Raw genomic sequence first — 24,639 nt, 5'->3', positions numbered from 1 at the left:
TCGAGAGATTTGCAAATTTAACGACATAGTATTTAATATTTAAACCTTATCAGGCCAGGCACAGTGGCTCACACCTGTAATCCCAGCACTTTGGGAGGCCGAGGCGGGCAGATCACCTGAGGTCAGGAGTTCAAGACCAGCCTGGCCAATATGGTGAAACCCCGTCAGTACTAAAAATACAAAAATTAGCCAGGCTTGGTGGTGGGTGCCTGTAGTCCTAGCTACTCGGGAGGCTGAGGCAGGAGAATCGCTTGAACCCGGGAGGCAGAGGTTGCAGTGAGCCGAGATCATGCATTGCACTCCAGCCTGGGCAACAGAGCAAGACTCCATCAAAAAACAAACAAACAAAAAAACCTAATTTGCTGTTGTGGAATATCAATACAAATGGGATAATACAAGTACACCCTTTGTACAAGCATCTTATTATTTGTCTCTATATAAGTAGAAAGATGGAGGTGAAAGAGTGGTCAAGGAGGGGCTGGGAGGGAAAGCATGACAAAAAGAAGGACTGGGGCCTCACGACAGTTGGCCACCAGCTCTGGTCACCACACCAAACTCAAGGCACTAAAATCATTCCATAAGAACATGGGGCACTGTACTAGCTCTGGTCCTGACTTTCTAGGAGCCTAAGCTTTATGGTGGAGACAGATGAGTGAACAGTTACAATGAGGGAGCAATTTCAACAATGGGGGTGAAGATGGGGAGATCAGCAGCGTATGTGGGGACTAGTAGGAATGTGTGGTCAGAGAATACTTCTCAGAGAAGCTGACTTCTAGAAATTCACCTTGCATGCATCTTAACTTCTTATGACCCCCACTGCAGAGCAAGGATGCATGTAAAAAGTGACAAGGAAGTAACCATTATCGACCTTAAGTTAACCTGGCATTCTGTATCAGCGCAGCTTCCTGTGGTTAGCAGGTGGCCTTTTACAATTGCCCTCTGACATTTTCCAGTTGATCCCAAAAGCTAATTCCATATTACCAGGGGAAAGAGTGATGTTAAATGCCTTTTATAAAAAAGGAAGCATTTATTGAAACTGAATCATCAACTTTAATCTGGGTTGCTTTCTGAAATGGGAGCAGTCTCTGCTGCAATATTCAGATATTGGCCTTGCGTTCCTGATAGCACCATATCTGTTTCTGAGCCAAGGGATCAGTCAGGATGGCAACCCATGCTGGAGCAGCCAAGAGCTTGGGCGCCCAATTAAATGGAGGTCACTCATCACACTTCCCTATTTGTGTTCTTTAACCATCTGTACTGGAGGAGACCCTGTTCACAATTCTTTCTGTTCTCTTTTACTAGCCCCAATCCTACCATTTCAAAAATGCTTTGTTTCCAAAGAATATCCATATGGAGCATGGAGCATGGCCACTCTCTAATCAGAATAGCAAAAAGTAAATTAAAAGAAACAAGATCATGGATTTGCAGGAACATGGATGGAGCTGGAGGCTATTATCATCAGCAAACTAACGCAGGAACAGAAAATCAAATACTGCGTGTTCTCACATATAAGTGGGAGCTAAATTATGAGAACTTATGAACACAAAGAAGAAAACAACAGACTCTGGGGTCTACTTGAGGGTGGAAAGTAGGAGGAGGGAGAGGAGCAGAAAAGATAACTATTGAGTACTGAGCTTAATCCCTGGGTGATGAATCATCCGTACAACAAACCCTCTTGACATGAGTTTACCTATGTAACCAATTTTCACATGTACCCCCGAACCTAAAATAAAAGTTAAAAAAAAAAGAAAAAAGACAGTAAAAGGGAGAAGTTCTCAAAAGAAAACATTTGACATAAATGCCACTAAAATATTGCAGTAACAGAAATCCTAATTAAAGGGAGATGAAATGAGTCTGTTTTTCTCCGAGAATGATTTAGAATCATTATAAACCATATAAATGAGAACAAGACCAGCCACTTTTGGCTAAGCCACCCTGTACAGGAATCTATTGCCTGCCTCCTTAATGGTTTAAAGCAAGGTATGTTCTCTTCCAAAGTTTACGCACAGGACTTAACAATTGCACCTTTTGTCCTTCATTCCAGGTCATCGTGGTAGGTAGAAATGCTGGCACAGCATGCTAATGTCATCATGTACTGTGAGGTCTTTAGTGGGTGGTGGATTTTGAGGCTGTGCATTCATCCTACCGCCTCTTATCCTAGCACCCCTATTTAGAGGAGAACACACTGTCCATCTGCTTATATAGTTCTTTATTCTGAATTAGCCTTCATTTTCCTCAAATTTATGTTAGAACAGGTATGACACTCAAAATTCTGGGTTTGAGGGATAAACGTGAAAAAGATTTCCATAAAGTGAAGTATCTGAGAGAAAGAAGAGTTTGATGGGTTATGACCAGGCACATATCATGTGGTCAAAGTATATGAATAGAAAATGCATAACAGAAAAAAACCAATGGCTCATGCACATCTGGAAAACAAAATTCAATCTCACTAGTTATCAAGGGAAATGCCTCTTTAAACAATAATGAGATAGCATTTCATAACCAACAATATTGACAATTATTTTATTTTATTTTATTTTTGAGACAGAGTCTCACTCTGTCCCCTGTGTTGGAGTGCAATGGTGTGATCTTGGCTCACCGCAGCCTCCACCTCCCAGGTTCAAACGATTCTCCTGCCTCAGCCTCCCGAGTATCTGGTATTACAAGCACCCACCACCATGCCCAGCTAATTTTTCTACTTTTAGTAGAGACAGGGTTTCACCATGTTTGGCCAGGCTGGTCTCAAACTCCTGATTTCAGGTGATCCACCTGCCTCAGCCTCCCAAAGTGCTGGGAGATAGATTACAGTCATGAACCACCATGCCTGGCCAATAATTTTAAATTTAAAAAAGAGTAAGTTTTGACAAGAGTGAAACGAATCAAGAAAGTGTACAAATTGCTAGTGGCAATGTACACAGGTATTACCCCTTTAAGGAAGCCATTTGTCAATGCCTAGCATGGTTGACTATGGGCACCTCCTTTAGTCCCATGTCTATGAATGTCTTTCACATTTACACAAAGAGAGATGTTCAAGGATACTGCCCATAGTACCGTTAACAATATCTAAAAAATAAAGTGAGTTTGGAGGCCGAGGCGGGCAAATTGCTCGAAGCCAGCAGTTCAAGACCAGCCTGGCCAATATGACAAAATACCGTCTCTACTAAAATACAAAAATTAACCAGATGTGGTGGTACACCCTATAGTCCTAGCTACTCAGGAGGCCAAGGCAGGAGAATTGCTTGCACCTGGGAGGCAGGGGATGCAGTGAGCCGAGATCATGCCACTGCACTCCAGCCTGGGTGACCGAGTGAGATCCTGGTTTAAAAAAAAAAAATCAAAAAATAAAGTGAGATAAAGAGACAAATTGTGTATCATAAAATAAATTAAAAAGTAAATAATTGGCTGGGCACAGTGGCTCACACCTGTAATCCCAGCACTTTGGGAGGCCCAGGCGGGCAGATCACCTGAGGTTGGGAGTTCGAGACCAGCTTGACCAACATGGAGAAAGCCCATCTCTACTAAAAATACAAAATTAGCCGAGTGTGGTAGTGCATGCCTGTAATCCCAGCTACTCAAGAGGCTGAGGCAGGAGGATCTCTTGAATCCAGGAGGCAGAGGTTGTGGTGAGCCGAGATTACGCCATTGCACTCCAGCCTAAGCAACAAGAGGGAAACTCCATCAAAAAAAAAAGTAAGCAATCTACACAAAGCAACATGATAAACCTCAAAAATATATTGTTGCTTCTAAAGAAAGCAAATTGCAAAAGGATGTGTACAGTGTGATACTATGAATATAAACATTCAATAGAAATAATAGAATAATAAAAATATTACTATATACTGTATTGCTTATGGATAGATACATTTGTAGACCAGCCTGGCCAACATGGTGAAACCCCATCTTTACTAAAAATACAAAAAATTAGCTGGGCATGGCGGTGTATGCCTGTAATCACAGCTACTCGGGAGGCTGAGGCAGGAGAATCACTTGAACCCAGGAGGTGGAGGTGCAGTGAGCCAAGATTGCACCATTGCACTCCAGCCTGGGCGACAGAGCGAGACTCCACCTCAAAAAAAAAAAAAAAAAAAAGCGTGAGGTTGATTCACACCAGCTTCAGGATACTGCAAACCTCTAGAACACAGAGAGAGAGAGAGAAAGAGAGAGAGAAGTAATAGTAATCAGGTAGTTTTCTTACTTTTCTTTTCTTTTTTTTGAGACAGAGTCTTGTTCTGTCACCCAGTCTGGAGTGCAATGGTGCTATCTCAGCTCACTGCAACCTCCGCCTCCCAGGTTCAAGTGATTTTCCTCCCTCAGCCTCCCAAGTAGCTGGGACTACAGGCACCTGCCACCATGCCCGGCTAATTTTTATATTTTTTGTAGAGGCGGGATTTCACCATGTTGGCCAGGCTGGTCTCGAACTCCTGACCTCAAATGATCCGCCTGCCTTGGCCTCCCAATGTGCTGGGATTATAGCCATGAGCCACCATGCCCAGCCATAATTGGGTAGTTTTCTATATCTGAAAAATTATTTACAAAAATGGAGATTTGGTCGGGTGCGGTGGCTCATGCCTGTAATCCCAGCACTTTGGGAGGCCGAGGCAGGTGGATCATTTGAGGTCAGGAGTTCGAGACCAGCCTGGCCAACATGGCAAAACCCCATCTCTACTAAAAATACAAAAATTAGCCAAGCATGGTGGTGAGTACCTGTAATCCCAGCTACTCAGGAGGCTGAGGCAGGAGAATTGCTTGAACCCAAGAGGCAGAGGTTGCAGTAAGCCGAGATCGCACCACTGCACTCCAGCCTGGGTGACAGAGCAAGACTCTGTCTCAAAAAAAAAAAAAAAAAAAAAAGGAAATTTGGCAAAGTGTAGATTTCTCTTAAATCTACATGGTAAGTATATGGTGTTAATGTTATTTTCTCTACTTTTCTGCATATTTTGAAGTATTTCAAATTTAAAATATAAGAAATGAATTTAAAAGCAATAATACTAAGATCCCATAAAATATAATGAGTGGCCACATAAAAGAATATACTATATACTTCAAAAGATTTGTAATTCTGTAGACCAAACTGTTCATGACGGTGGTCTCTGGAAAAGGTATTTCAGAGGTTTTTTTTCTGGACTTTCTATAATTTGTTTTGTTTGAATATTTGCCATAATTGTGGATTACCTTGGTAATATCAGAACAACCAGCCAAAATGTTGAAAAGGAGTGAAGGAGATAAAGAAAAATCTAAAGAAATTTGTATATAAGTATTTACCACACACACACACACACACACACACACACACTACTCTTTGAGCCCCACCCCCTTTCAAAGAGTGGGGCAGAGGGAAAGAAAAAAACTGCAGTTACGTTCTCAGAAGCCAATAACTAACTAAGCCCCAATTTTGCAATTATGCAACACCAGCTGCCATTTCTGAACATTCACAAAGATCTAAAAAAGGGCTCATTATATTCCTCTGAAATCTGCTCCTCATCCTGTATTCTCTGTCAAGATGAATGTTGCCATCAATTCTACCACCTTAATAACTTCGTATCCCCCTCACACACACACCCCACACCCTTATCCCAATGCTACCACCTTAGTTAAGCTATCTTACAGATCGGTTCTTCTTCACGCCTCAGGACTTAACCCTTGGAATCCTTCTAGCAGACAGCACTCAGGGGGATCAGCCAGAACCACAAATGACCACATAAATCCCTTCCTCAATTCATCATCTCTACAAAATGTCAATGCTTCTTATTACTGACAAGATAGAATGCCATCTCTTTAGCCTGGCTTCCCAGGCTGGAGCCCTTCAGGAGCTCCTCCTGCCTACCTCACCATGTTGGCCTCTCTCCATGCACACTGTAGCCCCGTCATCTCCCTGCAGCTACCTGTAGTTTCCTGGGCTTCACTCTGTGCTTTGTTGCTTCCTCTGCCTAAATGCCCTGCCCCATCCACCTGGAGAATAGTTCATTTGACCAACTAGCTCAGTTTGGCACTTCCTTTATGAAAACTTTCCTGATTCTTATCCATATATATGTCCATTTCGTCACAGAGTCCAGCTTTTTTCACTCCATCCTGTTCTTATTTTATGGATTTAATGATTTCCCAATTCTCTTTCAGTATACCAAATAGAAGCTGTTGGTTTTAATTACAGTCAGCTCTCTGTAGCCGGGTTCTACATTTGTGGATTCCAACCAACCATAGGTTAAAAATATTCTGGAAAAAAAAAAAGTTGCATCTGTACTGAACATGAACAGACTTTTTTTCCTCTCATTATTCCCTAAACAATACAATATAACAAGTATTTACAAAGCATTTACATTGTATTAGGTATTATAAGTAATCTAAAGATGATTTAAAGTATACAGTAGGATGTGCATAGGCTGTATGCAAATACTGTACCATTTTATATCAGAGACTTGGGCATCCAAATTTTGGTATCTGAGGGAGGTCCTGGAATCAGTCCCCAACAGATACCAAGGGATGACTGTATTTATTGTTTAGTTCACTTCTATATTTCTCAAATTCCTTCCATTTTCACCAAGGGACAACTTGTTTTTCTTGGATTATCTTGTTCATGCTGTTGGTTTTCCAAACACATCTAATAATTCCGTGTCTTACTATTCAATTTACCTTTTATTTTCTAAAAAATTTTTGGAATGTCTAATCTGCTGATAATGTCCCCTTCTGTTCCCTTTGCTTTATAGATATGTTTAATTTTGAAGATCTACACTTTTATTTCAGAGAAGTATGGAGGGGCACAATGAGTAAATACAAATGTTTGGTCCACTATCTTGGATCAGAAGGCTAGCCGAACATCTTGGATTCCACTGAGCTAATTGACATTGTATAATAATGAAAAAAATAAACAAACAAATTTCTCAAGACTCAAAATATCTAAGAATGTAGGTCAAGAACATTTAAGGTAAGCAATCATGATTTCATAACTATAAAGCTGACAGTGTAAGTTTCTTTGAAGAAGAGCCTATGTTCTCTTCACCTTTGTAGCTACAGTGCCTAGCCTGGTGCCTCACTCATAGCAAGTCCCCATAAAGAGTTGTTGAATAAATGTAACATTAACAGAAGAGCCTGAAGCAATCTTTCTGCTTTATTGTGTTCTGATTATATCCATAACTAGAATAGAATTCTAATCTCGTTTCCATTTTAATTGAAAAATGGAGAATTTAGACAGAGCCAAAAGTGTAAGAAACATTTTAGAATAGGGTTTCCTACCTTCGTTGCCTCAAGAAATACACGCTCTCTATAGGTCAAGCTTGTGACTGTCTATAGGGCACAAGGGAGTGTGTTGAAGAGGCAAGTTCAGTTTGGGGGGTTGAGAAGTGGTGGAGAAAGAAGCAGTAAATTTGGGGAAAGGATCTGACTACAAAAGCTAAACCATGTTTATCTGGGGATTCCTGAGTGTCTCTCCTTTTCCACCAGAAATCCTAAAAAAAAAAAAAAAAATCATTAAGGGCAGCGCCACACCCTCCTCCTTTTCCACACTTCCAGTTAGTCCCAGGCTTTCAGTCCCAAATTCAGTACTCACAGGCCACAAGGATGGAGATTTGGCCCAAGTTTAAATTTAACCTGTGGAATAAAACACCATCTAGGACTAAGATCTCCCAGAAGATGATAAACAATTTTTAGGGCCTCAGGATAAAATCTAGATTAATGAACAATGATTCAAAGGTAAAATTATTTGTCTGAGACAAAATAAGACTACATGAGTGCCTTAGCTGTCTTCAGCTGGAAGGCTATTTTGAGGATGGTGCTTAATATGGTTTGGCTCTGTATCCCCACCAAAATTTCACCTTGGATTTTAATTCCCATAATCACCATGTCTAGGGTGGAACCAGGTAGAGGCAATCGGATCATGGGGGGCGGTTTCCCCCATGCTGTTCTTGTGATAGTGAGTGAGTCTCATGAGATCTGATAGTTTTAGAAGCATCTGGCATTTCTCCTACTTGCACTTATTCTCTCCCCCGCTGCCCCGTGAAGAGGTGCCTCTGCCATAATTGTAAGTTTCCTGAGTTCTCCCCAACCATGCAGAACTGTAATCATTTAAACCTCTTTTCTTTATAAATTACCCAGTCTTGGATATTTCTTCATAGTGGCATGAGAATGGACTAATACAGTGTTATATATCCATTTATTCCCTTCACAGAGGGGGAAGATGGGTGTAAATATCTGAGAACATTCTGGGGAAAGGAGTTACAATGATGAACAAAGAAGACATATTTGAGAAGTGAAGAATACAGACAAGTAAGCAGACAAATATGAGACCGTGATAAACCCTACCATGATCCAATGATCAGGTGCTATGGGAACATAAAGACAGACATATGCTTGGAACGAGGAGTCAGGAAAATGTTCCCAGGGGAAATGACATCTCTGAAACCTAAAGGATTTGAGAGGAACTCATCATGGCTGAGACATCATCTGTGAGGTGGAGAATTGTGAGGCCTGAGGCAGGAGACATAAGCAGAAAAATTATAAAGGAACATCTGCCCCCACACTAGAGAGCTTGAACTTGACCATGAGGGCAAAGAGAAGAGCAACTAAAGGGGTTGAGATTGGGATGCAACAAGGTCTGATTTGCATTTGAGAAAGATCTCTCTTGCTATAATATGTGGAATGTGTTAAGAGATGAAAACAACTGGGCACCTGGTGCTGGGAACTCAGATAGGAGTCTGTGACCATAACCCAGGAAAGCGGGGAGAAGGCCTTAGACTAAAATAGTAGCAGTAGACTAGAGACAAGTGGATAGAATCAATTTGGAGGGCATGTCTGTGGCAGAGTCCACAAGGGTAGGAGGAAGGGCCTAAAGCTGTAGGCTAAATGTGCTTTTTTATCGGAGTCTGAGGACCCCAGAATGTTCAGCTGCTCAGAGCAGGGCTTCCTGCGGGCTCCTTCTGTTTGCAGCCTGTTTCACCTTTCACAACGCAGCATTATTTGGTCTCCCCCTTTCCACAAAGGGCCTGTTCTCTGAACCTCTGTGGTCCATTTTCCATCTCCCTCCAACCCCACCTGAAACAGTGGCCTTTCCTCCTCACCTTCCCACCCACCCCAACCCTGTACACTTCCCAAAGCCCAAGATAGTCCCTATGGAGTGACTTCTTGAGGGCTTCTATTGAAAAGGCAGGGATAGCCCTTGACTCTATAGAGTTGATGGCAGATGGTGGATGATGGAGGGAGAGAGGTAATCCAGGAAACTGGTCCTTTTTAAGATTGTAGTGGTTTAGGATGCTAAAGCCAGAGGATCACTTAAGGCCAGGAGTGAGTTCAAGACCAGCCTGAGTAACATAGCAGTACTCCCATCTCCCATCTCCACAACAAACAAACAAAACATTAGTTGGGCATAATGGCACGTGCCTGTAATCCCAGCTACTCAGAAGGGAGGATCACTTGAGCCCAGGAATTAGAGGCTGCAATGAGCTATGGTCATGCCATTATATTCCAGCCTAGGAGGCAAAGTGAGACCCTGTCTCTTCTCTTTTGTTTATTTTATAGATGGTCCATCAGTCACTAGTGAAAAAATTTATATACGTGCACATGCATACACACAGGCACACTGATATGGTTTGGCTGTGTCCCCACCCAAATCTCATCTTGAATTGTAGCTCCCATAATCCCCATGTGTCTTGGGGGGAGCTGGTGGGAGGTAATTGAATCATGGGAATAAGTTTTTCCCATGCTGTCCTTGTGATAGTGAATAAGTCTCGTGAGATCCGATGGTTTTATAAAGGGCAATTCCCCTGCACACACGCTCTTGCCTGCCACCATGCAAGATGTGCCTTTGCTCCTCCTTCACCTTCCACCATGATTGTGAGGCCTCCACAGCCATGTGGAACGGTGAGTCCATTAAACCTCTTTTTCTTTATAAATTACCGTCTCGGGCATTTCTTCATAGCAGTAGGAAAATGGACTAAAACACACACAAAGCTCCAACATACACATACACACACACCCTCCAAAGGACAAATATTAATTCTCAAATATATACAGCCTATAAAATGATAAGAAAAAATAAACATTTTCCTAACTGCCTCATAATTTGCAAGTCACCTTTCTTACACATAGAGTCAGTGTTTTATTTCCTCCTTCTTTACTTTCAATTTGTGCTTCTTCATTCCTAGCAGGAATAAGAAAGAGCCTATTGTCCTTTCGGCCGGAACCGCCATCTTCCAGTAATTCGCCAAAATGACGAACACAAAGGGAAAGAGGAGAGGCACCCGATATATGTTCTCTAGGCCTTTTAGAAAACATGGAGTTGTTCCTTTGGCCACATATATGCGAATCTATAAGAAAGGTGATATTGTAGACATCAAGGGAATGGGTACTGTTCAAAAAGGAATGCCCCACAAGTGTTACCATGGCAAAACTGGAAGAGTCTACAATGTTACCCAGCATGCTGTTGGCATTGTTGTAAACAAACAAGTTAAGGGCAAGAGTCTTGCCAAGAGAATTAATGTGCGTATTGAGCACATTAAGCACTCTAAGAGCCGAGATAGCTTCCTGAAACGTGTGAAGGAAAATGATCAGAAAAAGAAAGAAGCCAAAGAGAAAGGTACCTGGGTTCAACTAAAGCGCCAGCCTGCTCCACCCAGAGAAGCACACTTTGTGAGAACCAATGGGAAGGAGCCTGAGCTGCTGGAACCTATTCCCTATGAATTCATGGCATAATAGGTGTTAAAAAAAAAAAATAAAGGACCTCTGGGCTACAAAAAAAAAAAAAAAAGAAAGAGCCTATTGCTGAGTTAAAACACCTCTTCATAATTACTTCCAAGGTACCCAATCTCCTATTCAAAACTGTGATATTATTTGTCCTTAAGGCTTGATTAAATTTTTAGTCAATGTTTCTCATCATCCTGTTTCTGCCGAGGGTAAGGAAAAATAATTATTTTATTGTTTCAAATGCATCAATATGTTGTGTTCCTCTAGTCAAATAATAGAAAGTGTTTAGTAACAGTACAATATTATGCAAAGGTCTCTGGTTAAAGTAAGACCTTGGCTCAAAAATGCTCACTAACTGCCCAATACTGAGTAAATCACTTCTTTTTCCTAAGTCTTAGTTTCCTCATCAGTACAGGGATGGTTAACATAGGTTGAGTTTCTTTTCCATAATATAATTTATATTGAGTGCAAAATTACATACGTAAGTAGTTAATATGTAGCAGTTGTTTTAAAACTACTGTATTTAATTTTGGCTAAAATCAGAAATCATTTGAGGTAATCATTAATTTTTGCAAATGAAGCTGCTAAAGCACAGAATGAGGTAAGATCTGCCCAGTTCCACAAAGTGGCACAGTCAGGAACAAAGGCCAATTTCCTGATTCTTGTTCAGAGTTCTTTCCATTATACCTTCTAGAGAGAGCTAGAGTGTGTGGAAGGGGGAGAAGAGCCTTTCACTATGGAATCTGTGCCCTAAGGACATGTCCCCCACTAAATGTCTAGGCAAATGCCAGTTCTTTTCAATGTCCACATGGTTTTGTCTTGGATGGAAAAGTTTTTTTCCAGCACCACCTATCCTATTATCTGTTTTGAAAGGGTAATCTGTCAGGCACATCAAACATTAAAAGCAGTGGGAACATTCTGAGGTTTATAGTGTGTATATTTTTCTCACCAATTAAATCTTCACTCCTCAGTTATCAGACAAAAGGGAGAAAAGCTGTTCCCCTCCTCCCCTAAAAAGAGAAAAGCTTTTAAAACAGTTGGCAGAATCTACTATTCAAAGTGGAAAAATAAAAGTTTCAAGTAACATTAGATGAATAAGGCAAAAGAACACATGTGTTCAGGATAAAGTTTGTTTGCTCTCAGGATAAAATATTGCTGCTTCATGATTCTAAGCTATTATCATTAGAGCCAGATTGTAGCCAGTTTTATCAACATAATTTGATGTTTTCCCTAGGTTACCATAATTAGAAAAATATAGGGGAAGTTTTAAGCAGAACCCACAAAATAACAACAAAAAATGGCATTGGTAAAAATATAATTTGTCTAGATGGCAAAGTAAAGGATTGGTGTGTAAAACTCTTGAAGTTTCTTCTTTCCCCACAAGTGATATGTGTGATTAAAGATATCATCAAGACAGTGATATGATCGCCTAGGAAACAACTCAAGAGTGCCATATGTCCAGGCTGGAATCTCAAACTCAATACATTCCAATAGGAATCCTATATCTCCTCCCCTCCCCCAATTTATACTTTTCTTTTCTTTTTTTTTTTTTTTTTGAGCCAGAGTTTTGCTCCTGTTGTCCAGGCTGGAATGCAATAACTTGATCTCATTCACTGCAGCCTCCACCTTCGAGGTTCAAGTGATTCTCCTGCCTCAGCCTCCCGAATAGCTGGGATTACAGGCACCCGCCACCATGCCCAGCTAATTTTTGTTATTTTTAGTAGAGATGGGGTTTCACCATGTTGGCCAGGCTGGTCTCGAGCTCCTGGCCTCAGGTGATCCACCCATCTCAGCCTCCCAAAATGGTTGGATTACAGGCATGAGCCACTGCGCCCAGTCAATTTATTCTTGCTACCATTTATTCTTCATCTTAGCAAAAGTGCCATCAGTCATCAAAGACATCAACTCCTTCTTTCCCCTTATCTTCTGCCTTCCTCCCCTCCCAAATGGTCTCTTAAGTCCTCTACAAAAATCCTAGAAATGCCTCTGGCATCCATGGTCACTGTGTTCTTTCTGGCTTTCATTGTCTCTTGCATTATTGGCAGTTGAGTTTAATGAATTGACCCCTTGGAGTCTGCTCTTATCAACCTCCAACCCATGCTTCTTATGAAGCCAAATTACCATAGTGAAATGTAAAGCTGATGATGGTTGAACAATTTCTGGGGCTCCCTATTGCCTAAATATGGCAAAATTTTTCATCTGGTCTGGAAGACCTTTCTCAATCTGATCTCAATCTACTTCCTAATCTTCCTGCATCTCCATCCACCACCAAAACCACACAACTCAAACTTTGGCCATCCCCAGAGTACTTGCTATTCTCCCCTCAAAAACATTATTCTTTTTGTACCTCCACACCTTTGCTCATGCTGTACTCTATGTTTGTAAATCTTATATTTGAATTGGCTAACTAGTAACTTTCTTCCTAATCTGAAAGACAGTTCAAATGCCACATCTCTGTCCAATTTTCTTTATTTTTTATTTTATTTTATTTTATTTGAGATGGAGTCTTGTTCTGTTACCCAGTGATCTCATCTCACTGCAACCTCCACCACCTGAGTTCAAGCAATTCTCCTGCCTCAGCCTCCCAAGTAGCTGGGGTTACAGGCGTCTGCCGCCACACCCAGCTAATTTAAATTTTCTTTAATAATCCCCAACTTAGTTAGATCTTCCTCTGTATTTTCATACTATAGCTAATTAACTGTTATTATACCAATTATACCATTTCGCTATGATTTTTCTTACTTGGAAACTCCTTTCTAAATTTTTTTAAAAATTTTAATTGACAAATAATAATTGTATATATGTATGGGATAACTAGGGAACTCTGAGAGATGAGGTTATATCTTCCTTGTATCCCCAGTTTCCAATACAATGTCTGACACAATAGGGATTCAAATGCTTGTGAATCAAACTAAATTGTCTTACTTTCTCCTAGTGATAATAAACATGAATTATTTTCATGTATAATCTTTTCACTTAGACTTCCAGCCATCAGAAAAACAGATTAGTTCTCAAACAATATAACATAGCACAAAGGTGTACTGCTAAATATGTAAAAATGTAAATTACATAAATTACATGAGAGCACTGTTTTCATATCTGTCAAGCAGGAGGTTGAACAGATCATATAACTGAGCATAGGATGTTTTACGTACAAAGGAACTTGAAAAGAATGAGGTAATGTAAAGCCAGTGACCCTCAAAAAAATTGTGTTTTTTAAATCAGAACCTGCAAGACCCTTGACTTGGAGCATATATTTATGAGTATATTAGTCAGGGCAGGAAGTATTCCTACTTACTGAGTTAATATTACAGGCAACCAAGTGGACAGAATGGTAACTACGTATGTTTAAAGCACTGCGAGATGTTATTAGACAGTAGTAATGATCATGTTGTAATTACTGTTGACTTGTTTGGGCCCTTGTGTTAAAATTTTAATTTTTTTTTTTTTTAGAGATAGGATCTTGTTCTGTTGCCCAGGCTAGAGTGCAGTGGCAGGATCATAGCTGACTGTATCATCAAACTCCTGAGCTCAAGCGATCCTCCCGCCTCAGCTTCCCAAGTAGTGGGGATTACAGGCATGAGCCACTGCACCCTGCTCCGGTTTGGGGCCTAGAAGAAGAAACATCTCCAACTCTGTGACCCAAATTTTCAGTATTCAAACGTGTGCCTAAAATGTAGAGAAGCAGTTGAGGCAGAATTGTGGAATAGAAATAGAACAGCCTGGATTTAAATCCCAGTTCTGAACTCACTACCTCTGCTGACCTTTGGCAAGAGACCCTACCCTTGAGGATCCTCAGACCAACTTGCTCTAAGATGGGACAGAATCTACTTCATAAGGCTGTGAGACTTAAGCTGAAAACAATGCCTGGCTTGGAGCAAGCCCTTACTAAATGCTGTCTACTGTTGTTTGTGGACATTGTTAATGTATTTATTACTATGGCTCATAGTGAGACCAAAGCGCCAACTTTGGTCAGCCTTCCACATCACTGCTATAAACTTCTAAAATTAACAGTTTAACTTGCATAGTTTTGGTTCCTACACTTCTGTGAACATCCACTATATGGATCAGAGAAGAATAATAGAAATCTAAATGAAGCTGAGTTATTTTTTCTCTCTCTTTTTTTTTTTTTTTTTTTTTTTTTTTGAGACGGAGTCTCGCTCTGCCGCCCAGGCTGGAGTGCAGTGGCGCGATCTCGGCTCACTGCAAGCTGTGCCTCCCGGGTCCACGCCATTCTGCCTCACCCTCCAGAGTAGCTGGGACTACAGGCGCCCACCACCACGCCCGGCTAATTTTTTGCATTTTTAGTAGAGATGGGGTTTCACCGTGTTAGCCAGGATGGTCTCAATCTCCTGACCTCATGATCTGCCCGCCTCAGCCTCCCAAAGTGCTGGGATTACAGGCATGGGCCACCGCGCCCGGCCTTTTCTCTCTTTAATTGTCCAAAAACATACTCTTGCTCTTGCCATTGTGTTGTATAGAATGGGAAATAGTCACATGCTGGGAAAATAAAATCTAAGTATCTCTAGCTAATAGGTACCCCTACAGAAATCTGATGTCATCAGAAAAATAAAATAATTATAATGAAGTTTGCTTGGGTGGTAAAATGAAGTTTAGTTGAGGAAATGTGGTGAAACTTGCAAAACCTGATTAAGCAGACAGATAGAGAAAATGAGGCCGGGCGCGGTGGCTCATGCCTGTAATCCCAGCACTTTGGGAGGTGGAGGCGGGCGGATCATGAGACCATCCTGGCTAACACGGTAAAACCCCGTCTCTACTAAAAATACAAAAAGTTAGCCAGGCATGGTGGCATGCACCTGTAGTCCCAGCTATTTAGGAGGCGAGGCAGGGGAATTACTTGAACCCGGGAGGCAGAGGTTGCAGTGAGCTGAGATCGCGTCATTGCACTCCAGCCTGGGTGACAGAAAGAGACTTGGCCTCAAAAAAAAAAAAAAGAAAAGAAAAAGAAAAGGAAAATGACAACAACTCCATCACAGACACATACAAATTGAGAGTAAATTATGGCAAAGTTCAGGTGGATGAGGCAAATTCAGGATATATAAAGATACAGGAGGGGATTAACCTGTATCTGATCAAAATTAGATAAGGTGATAGCCAGAGGTGTTTATACTGTACATGCATGTGGAATTTCGTGGTACATCCAGACATTGCTTCAGCAATCAGATACCTGTGTAATTTGGCTCTTGGGAAGTAAATAACAATAGCTACAACTCATGACATAATTGTTTTTCTCTAATCATCAGAGATTGACAGTTGCACAAGGCAGGTTTTAACACTTCCCTGTTGGGGATATTGGGATAATTAGTGTTTTCAACAATGTTCTGAGCTGCTGAAAGCTGCAAGCAAATATAGGGGTGATATGTCATGGTTATCAGACGCAACTATTATTCATTTTCCTTGTAATCAAGGAGATATCAGGCCCAGAGGCTCCTTCTAACATACCTATTTAAGAATGAGTTGATATTTCTCAGCCAAATGAAAGCTTTCAATTGTTCCAAAATAACAGTTTCCTCCTAAATACATTGAGGTCTGGTTGTGCACCAAGTGTCAGTGACTTTCTACTTGCTAAATCCATCTGAACACTTCTTAATATCCAAAGCATTTGACATGGTTGTTGACCTTTCTTTAGCCATTTTTTTGTCGTCGTTTCTGTGTTTCTATTCAGATGGCACGATCATGGTGAGTGGTTTGTCTCCATTTTCGAAAATTTAACCACTCTTTTTTTTGTGACCACCATGATACCACGTTTTTCTGGATTTTATTACTTGCTTTGCAGATTCTTTTGCTACACATCCGATAAGTTTGTTCCTTTTCTAGGCCCTGCTCTTTTCTTTCTGAATTCTCTCTTCCTGAGCAGTGCCATTTATTACTCCATTGCTACAGCTCCGATGAGAAACACTGAGTGCTGTAGGAACTCAGAATATGACCTGGTCATTACAGAAGGTATCAGGAAATAGGTGACACTAGAGTTTGTTTCCTAAAGATTATGGGCATGGGGGGGGCCCTACAAAGTTTCTGGTATGAGTTATTTTTGTGAAAAAGTCTATCTCTTGCCAGGCACAGTGGCTCACGCCTGTAATCCCAGCACTTTGGGAAGCCAAGGCGGGTGGATCATGAGGTCAGGAGTTTGAGACCAACCTGGCCAACATGGTGAAAACCCGTCTGTACTAAAAATACAAAAAATTAGTGAGGCCTGGTGGAGCACTCCTGTAATCCCAGCTACTCAGGAGGCTGAGGCAGGAGAATCACTTGAACCCAGGAGGCGGAGGTTGCAGTGAGCCAAGATTGCGCCATTGCACTCCAGCCTGGGCGACGAAGCAAGACTCCATCTCAAAAAAAGAAAAAAGAAAAATCTTCCAGGCTCATTTCTTACTTCAGAATGTGTTCATTTGAGTTCAATATGGTATCAAACAGAGAAGTTGTATGACTTCATTTGTCCTTCAATCTTTCAAACAAGAATTCTTATAAGGCAGAATAGGCTCTTCTATTTGGAAAGAAAAGTATGTTTTTAATTGCATTTCTTATAACAAAAAAAAATGGTTGAAAAAGGGAATTACACAACTTTTTGAAAATAAAAATTTTAACTGTATAAGCACAATTTTCCAGAGTAGTACCAGAAAAGTTGGCTTGGGAGGGGTATGAATTGTGATAGATTCCTCAAAGGATACAGGGGTTGCTGCATCCGACTCTGCAATTTTATTGTACATTTTTATATTTGTAAAGTGCTTTAAAATAACTCCTCCTGACAAGCATGTAAACCAGATAACCATTATCATCCCGATTTTTCAAAAGATGAAACAGAAACAGAGATCAGTGAAGGTGTCTGCCCTCTTCAAGTAGAAAATGGCAAGTGGTAACAGATTAGAAATCACTGAGCCTGAAATTCTATTATGCTGCATGAGCTGAAGTCCAGATCTACCCCTTGGATGAGTGCTTCTCAGCACTTGCCAAATTTGAACAAGGCAGTGCACAATTGTGACAGTTCATCCAGATAATTCAGGTCAGAATTTCCCTGTGACCCTGGAATCTCAAAAACAATGTAATTGAAATTATTTAACAAACTGATTACTCTATGCTTAGCTACTGAGCTGGGCCACCAAGATGCTAGTGTCCCATGGGAAAGGGAAGAGATTTAACTCATATTTGGTTGGGCTGAGGTAAAGTAAGGAGAGTGATTGGGAATTTTGCTTATGTAAAAGTGTTGCATTTTAATTTAATTTTTAATAGATTTTCCCATGTCTTCATTTATGGAGACAGAAAGAGAGAGAGAGAAAGAGAGAGAGAGAGAGAAATGTTCACCAAATACACAGGCAAATTAGAAATATTTCCTATGTCTTCAATTTGGACAATTATCTTCACTGAAGAAGCATTTTTATTTTATTCCTGGCTGCCCTTACAGTGCCAGGGAAGCCTCTTTCTGTGAATATAATCTGATATCTCACTTATTAAAATAATTGACTCCCAGGAACAATTTCTCAGGGTCTGAAGCCTTCCACACTGACCCAGCTGTGGAGGCCACAGAATAAAAGACACCCACTTGGGCTCCAGGTATTGCTCAATGACAATACAAATCAATGAGAAACTAAACAGCTGTTTTTCCTCTTTAGCCTCCCTCACACCAAAACACCAGAAGACTTGAGTGAGCAGATCAATGCCACAGGCAAATGACTCAGTGAAAATCTTGAATGTTTGCTAAGATCTCCTGCAGCATCCCAGGTCAAAGAGGCTGACTCAGAGGGCCCTACTCCCACTGCTGTCCCTGACACACATTGGAGAGGCCTTGAGACATGCTGCCTCTGAAGTCTGGTATCATGTGACTCACAACCTAGATCTGGGGGACATGGCTTTAGTGATGGTGGTGTTTGCCTTTCAGTTCTTAAGAATTTTTTTTTAACAGTTGTTGTCATTTCTTTGTTTAATGATTGTAAAATAAGTGCTCAATATTAAACATTTGGAAAGAACAGAAAGTTTTTTAGAACAGTAGAGAAACAATTATCATAATCCCATCCAGAAGTAATCACTGTAAACATTTGAGTCATTTCTGTTTTTTTTTTTTTTGTTTTTTTGAGAGTCTCACTCTGTCACCCAGGCTGGAGTGCAGTGGCGTGATCTTAGCTCACTGCAGTCTGTGCCCCCCGGGTTCAAGCGATTCTCCTGCCTTGGCCTTCTGAATAGCTGGGATTACAGGTGTGGGCCACCACGCCCGGCTAATGTTTGTATTTTTAGTAGAGAAGAGGTTTCACCATGTTGGCCAGGCTGGTCTCAAGCTACTGGCCTCAGGTGATCCGCTCGCCTCAGCCTCCCAAAGTGCTGGGATGATAGACATGAGCCAAGCCACCTGTCCTGTCATTTCTTTTAGACCAGTGTTTCTCAACCTCAACACAATTGACATTTTGGACTGTTTAATGCTGTCGGGGGCTGTCCTGTGCACTGCAGGATGTTCAGCAGCATCCCTGGCCTCTACGTATTAGATGCCAATAGCACTTCACTCCCCAACCCCAGATGTGACAACCAAAAATGTCCCCAGCCATTGTCAAATGTCCCCTTGGAGGTGAAATTGCCCTGCTCAAGAACCAATTTTTTTTGTTTGTTTGTTTGTTTGTTTCCAAGACAGAGTCTCACTCTATCTCCCAGGCTAGAGTGCAATGGCGGGATCTGGCTCACTGCAACCTCCGCCTCCCAGGTTCAAGTGATTCTCCTGCTTCGGCCTCCCGAGTAGCTGGGATTACAGGCACGCACCACCACACCTGGCTAATTTTTTTTGTATTTTCAGTAGAAATGGGGTTTCACGACGTTGGCCATGCTGGTTTCAAACTCCTGATCTCAAGTGATCCACCCGTCTCGGCCTCCCAAAGTGCTGGGATTACAGGCGTGAGCCACTATGTCCGTCTGAGAACCAATGTTTTAGAGAGTATGCTTTTGGCAAGCAGGAGTGTCTACTTTAGATTTATGTGTGGAAATTTGTGAGACATTCCTAAGGAGTAAAAGTTGAAGCTTTAATTTCACAAGTAAGCCAGGCACAGTGACTCATGCCTGTAATCCCAGCACTTTGGGAAGCCGAGGAAGGTGGATCACCTGAGGTCAGGAGTTCAAGACCAGCCTGGCCAACACGGTGAAACCCCATCTCTACTAAAAATACAAAAATTATCTGGGTGTGACGGCAGGTTCCTGTAATCCCAGCTACTCAGGAGGCTGAGGCAGGAGAATCCCTTGAACCCAGAAGGCGAAGGTTGCAGTGAGCTGAGATCGCACCATTGTACTCCAGCCTGGCTAACCAAAGCGAAACTCCGTCTCAAAAAAAAAAAAATTCACAGGTGAAAATGCTAACAGAAAGGTGTTTTGCCGAAGGTCACCAAGTGGATTAGGGGTTAGGCCTGCCTAGCTTCTGATTTACTGATATTTCACTCTTCTCTGTGCAACTTTTTTTTTTTTTTTTTTTTGCCTTAGTCATGGATTGGTTTACCTGGGTAACATCATTTAAGAGTTAAGTCCAGGCCAGGTGCGGTGGCTCACGCCTCTAATCCCAGCACTTTGGGTGGTCGAGGTGGGTGGATCACAAGGTCAGGAGTTTGAGACCAGCCTGGCCAATATGGTGAAACCCCGTCTCTACTAAAAATACAAAAAAATTAGCCAGGCGTGGCGGCACATGCCTGTAATCCCAGCTATTCGGGAGGCTGAGGCAGGAGAATTGCTTGAATCTGGGAGGCAGAGGTTGCAGTGAGCCAAGATTGCGCCACTGCACTCCAGCATGGGTGACAGAGCAAGACTCCGTCTCAAAAAAAAAAAAAAGAGTTAAGTCCAGAGGCAAAAGGACCCAAGGAAGCAGTTACTAACAGTATTCCACTTATTCGCATGGGATTTCTCCTACCATCCATATCATCTGGGTGTGGTGAAAACAAATGAGATAATATCACAAAGAAATCTGTGAGTATGGGCCGGGCGCAGTATCTCACGCCTGTAATCCCAGCACTTTGGGAGGCCAAGGAGGGAGGGTCACGAGGTCAAGACATCAAGACCATCCTGGCTAACACAGTGAAATCCCATCTCTACTAAAATACACAAAATTATTAGCCAGGCACAGTGGTAGTCCCATCTACTTGGGAGGCTGAGGCAGGAGAATCACTTGAACCTGGGAGATGGAGGTTGCAGTGAGCGGAGAACGTGCAATTGCACTCCAGCCTGGGTGACAAGAGCAAAACTCTGTCTCAAAAAAAAAAAAAACAGAATGAAAACTCAGAATTCAGGTCAGGTGCTTTGGCTGTAACTCCAGCACTTTGGGAGGCCGAGGTGGGTGGATCACTTGAGGTCAGAAATTTGATACCATCCTGTCCAACATGGTGAAACCCCTTCTCTACTGAAAATACAAAAGTTAGCCAGGCATGGTGGCACATGCCTGTAATCCCAGCTACTCAGAAGACTGAGGCAGGAGAATCGCTTGAACCTGGGCAGCAGAGATTGCAGTGAGCTGAGATTGTGCCATCGCACTTTGGCCTGGGCAGCAGAGTGAGACTCCATCTCAAAAAATAATAATAATAATAATTTCAGAATTCAAAAATATTTAGGAATAAAGGAGCTGAGTAAATTTCAGGAATTTTCTACATTCTTTACTCTCTGGAGACTTTAACTGTCTTTATAGAATATGGAATGTTAGAAAGTAAGAAAGCCCCTTATAAATCACACGATCCAACCCCCTTATTTTACAGATAAGAAAGTGGCATCCACAAAGTCAGATACCAAAGTCCTTTAAGCTTGTGAATGAATGGTTGAAACCAGCTTCCCTGACTTTCACTGCTGAAACTATTCTGTCATGTCCCATTGCTTCTCAGTGCACTGTTACTCTATTACTCTTCTCCTATAAAATACAAAGGTCAAGCTAGAAACCAGGAAGAGAGAGTAAAATGCTAAGATCAAGATATCACCAAGAAAAAAACACAGAGTTTTGCCCTGATATTTCCAGCGTTCTGTCTTTTGACGAGAAATAACCACTCCTGTTAAAAGTATGCAAATATGTAACTGGAAAGAATTCAGGTCCACATGGTCAACATTTTAAAACCTTGGCTAACTTGGACCTTAGCCCTCTGGAATGCTCAGTAAACTGGAACAACGCTGGATCTAGAAGGTAGCCTGGGGCAAAAATTTAAGGAAAAAATGTTTAACTTGAAAAGTATTTCAGTGGGAAAGAATTGCCCTTAATTATTCAGCAATAAACGATCACAGCTAAGAAAAGCTAAAGACCAAACAGAAGACAACACCCAATAGAATAAATCCGTCAGTGCTTCTGACTGGGGAAAAAAAAGGCACTAATGCTTATAAAAATACCAAGATTTTGAAGAATATGAAGTCAAGAGTGTGTATGCTATGAATCATGAAGAAATATTGTTAGATGCTTTGTGCTCTGTTTGAGAAAGTGGAGCAATTGTGAGTGAATTTATTAAAGGATTTTCATTGGTATAAGTTAAAAGGAATAGTCAGGCATAAAATTCAGTTGGTTTGAAAACTGAATGTGTTTTCAGATATAATAGTCATAGGGAGACACCAGTACTTAGGCACTTTCAAGAAAAATGCCTGGAAAGGATAAATTGAGAAAGGATGAATTGAGATGGCTCCATATAGAACTGGTGGCATGATCTCTAATCATTATGTGTCTAGGACCCCAGAAATCCAATTACTTTTAAGACAAAATTCTAAATGATGATAGCCATAGTAGTTTTTATACATTGATTTGTCCACTTCTCGCCTGTTAATACAGAAGAGATAAATTTAAAATAAGCCTTTAAAATGTCCAAGCTAGGAGAAAAAAAAAATCAGCAAAAGTACAGGCAAACTCTGATAAAATATGAGCATACTACTACAGTATAATTCTGCTTTCTCTTCTCTTTCATGCTTTGCTTTATTCCTTTTTGGTTCTTCCAAAATCTAGCAGTAGAGAAGAGTAGAACAGCTACAACTGGGTTACCTCACAAATAATTCAGTCTCTTTTTAAATAGAGTAAAAGTTAAGGAGATATTTAACTTTACATTCAGTTTTCTTCATCTGGAGATGGTTAAAATGGCAAATAATAATAATAATAATAACATCATGGAAACTGATATATGAATATATTTTGTATCTTTGATCTTTATACTTACATTTAAAAATATACAGAATTGGAGCCAGGCTTGGTGACTCACGCCTATAATCCCAGCACTTTGTGAAGCAGAGGCCGGTGGATCATCTGAGGTTGGGAGTTCGAGACCAGCCTGACCAACATGGAGAAACCCCATCTCTACTAAAAATACAAAATTAGCCCAGCATGGTGGCACATGCCTGTAATCCCAGCTACTCAGGAGGCTGAGGTAGGAGAATCACTTGAACCTGGGAGGCAGAGGTTGCTGTGACCCGAGATCGTGCCGTTGCACTCCAGCCTGGGCAACAAGAGGGAAACTCCGTCTCAAAAAAAAAAATTATATATATAATTGAATGCTACAAAGCACATTCTTCATAATTCTGAGAATTGTGTGTATATATGTATATTTAATATGGACATTTAAAAATAAATATCATATATAGAAAGAAGATAAAGAGCATTGAAATCTTTGAACTTGATCCCTCTTTTAATATGATAAATAGATCAGCCATTAAATCTGAACAGAAACAATCACAATATGCAAACATCTAGTTATTATTATACCTTGGGACAAACAACACAAGTGGTCAGCTGGTTGGTTTCACAAATAGCAAGTAATCCCAGGTAACTATCATCTCCTTGCCTCTGAAGTATTCTCTGGTTCTTTAATTAAAATTTTAGCTAATCCTAATCTGATTAATGCAAACACTGCTTTTCCAAGTATCTTGTGATCCATGTTCACAAAGTTGTGCTGTAACCAGAGTGTCCTGACAAAGTCCAAGGTGCAAATAAGCATCTGTGATGTGTCCCCCAAATACAACAGTGTTCGCAGCCCACTCCACCCCCACTTCAGGCAATAAGCAGCTCAGAAGGTTAGTGGGTCTCCAGACTCCTCTATCCACCCTCCCTCTTAGTTTTCCACAGGTCTTTAATGCTTACAAGTCTCTTCTGGGGGGATTCCTTCACAGCTTGGACCTTTCCTAGTCAGGGAGTGACAGCAGGGGGAAGAGACAGGTGCAATTCTGTCCAAAGCACAGAATCCTTGTAGCAGCTCATCTTCAGGAGTTCATTTGTTCTGTGGAAGAGCTCCCAAGTAAATAGGCCAAGATCATTGGGACCTTTCAATCTCCTCTTCCCTGGCAGAAATGTGGGTTATTATGGACCAGGACCCTTCCTCACTAGTGTGATCAAATCCCTCTGGCAGAAGACACAAGGTCACTGTGTTAGTTTAAGGGCTACTGTAATAAATTACTACTACATGGTGGGTGTCTTACAACAACACAAATCTGTTCTCTCAGAGTTCTGGATGCTAGACCTCTGTAACTAAGGTGTCAGCAGGGCCATACTCTCTGAGAGGCTCTCAGAGACAATCTGTGCCATGCCTTTTTCTTAGTTTCTGATATTGCCGGCAATATTTGACATTCCTTGGCTTGTAAACACATCACTCTAATCTCTGCCATCATCACACGGTCTTTTCCCTATGTGTCTATGTCTCTTCTCCTCTTCTTATGAGGATGCCGGCCATATTGGATCAGAGCCCACCCTAGTCCGGTATGACCTCATTTTAATTTGATTACATCTGTAAACATCCTAATTACAAATAAGGGAACATTTACAGGTCCTGGAGACTAGGACTTTAGTCTGTCTTTAGGAAGGACTCAATTCAACCCTCAAGAGCTACTTAATGTTTGAGATGGCTCAAAACAATGGCTACAAGGGGATAAAGCTTGGAAGACTTCAGCCAAGCTCTCCTCAAAGGTCTGGCTGAGAAAAGCAGTGGAGGAGCCTGAATCCCCCACACCATCTGCTTCCACGATTCTGGCAACTCAACAGGGGGAAGGAGA

At 41.3% G+C, this 24,639-nt stretch overlaps 2 protein-coding genes across 3 annotated transcripts in view; one reads left to right on the top strand and one right to left on the bottom strand.

The window, feature by feature from the left end:
• Positions 1 to 24,639, bottom strand: part of TMC1 (transmembrane channel like 1) — a 319,210-nt gene that overhangs the window by 263,882 nt on the left and 30,689 nt on the right. The gene's annotated exons all lie outside the window — the stretch shown is intronic.
• On the top strand, positions 10,186 to 10,713 carry LOC130540491 (large ribosomal subunit protein eL21-like). Its single transcript, XM_057298701.2, has one exon. It carries the CDS (start codon positions 10,195 to 10,197, stop codon positions 10,675 to 10,677), a length of 483 nt encoding a protein of 160 aa, XP_057154684.1. The 5' UTR covers positions 10,186 to 10,194; the 3' UTR covers positions 10,678 to 10,713.

This window comes from Pan paniscus, chromosome 11, assembly GCF_029289425.2.
Source record: "Pan paniscus chromosome 11, NHGRI_mPanPan1-v2.0_pri, whole genome shotgun sequence".
NCBI lineage: Eukaryota > Metazoa > Chordata > Mammalia > Primates > Hominidae > Pan > Pan paniscus.
Note: the sequence above shows the minus strand (reverse complement) of the source record. Positions and strands in the feature narration are given on the sequence as shown.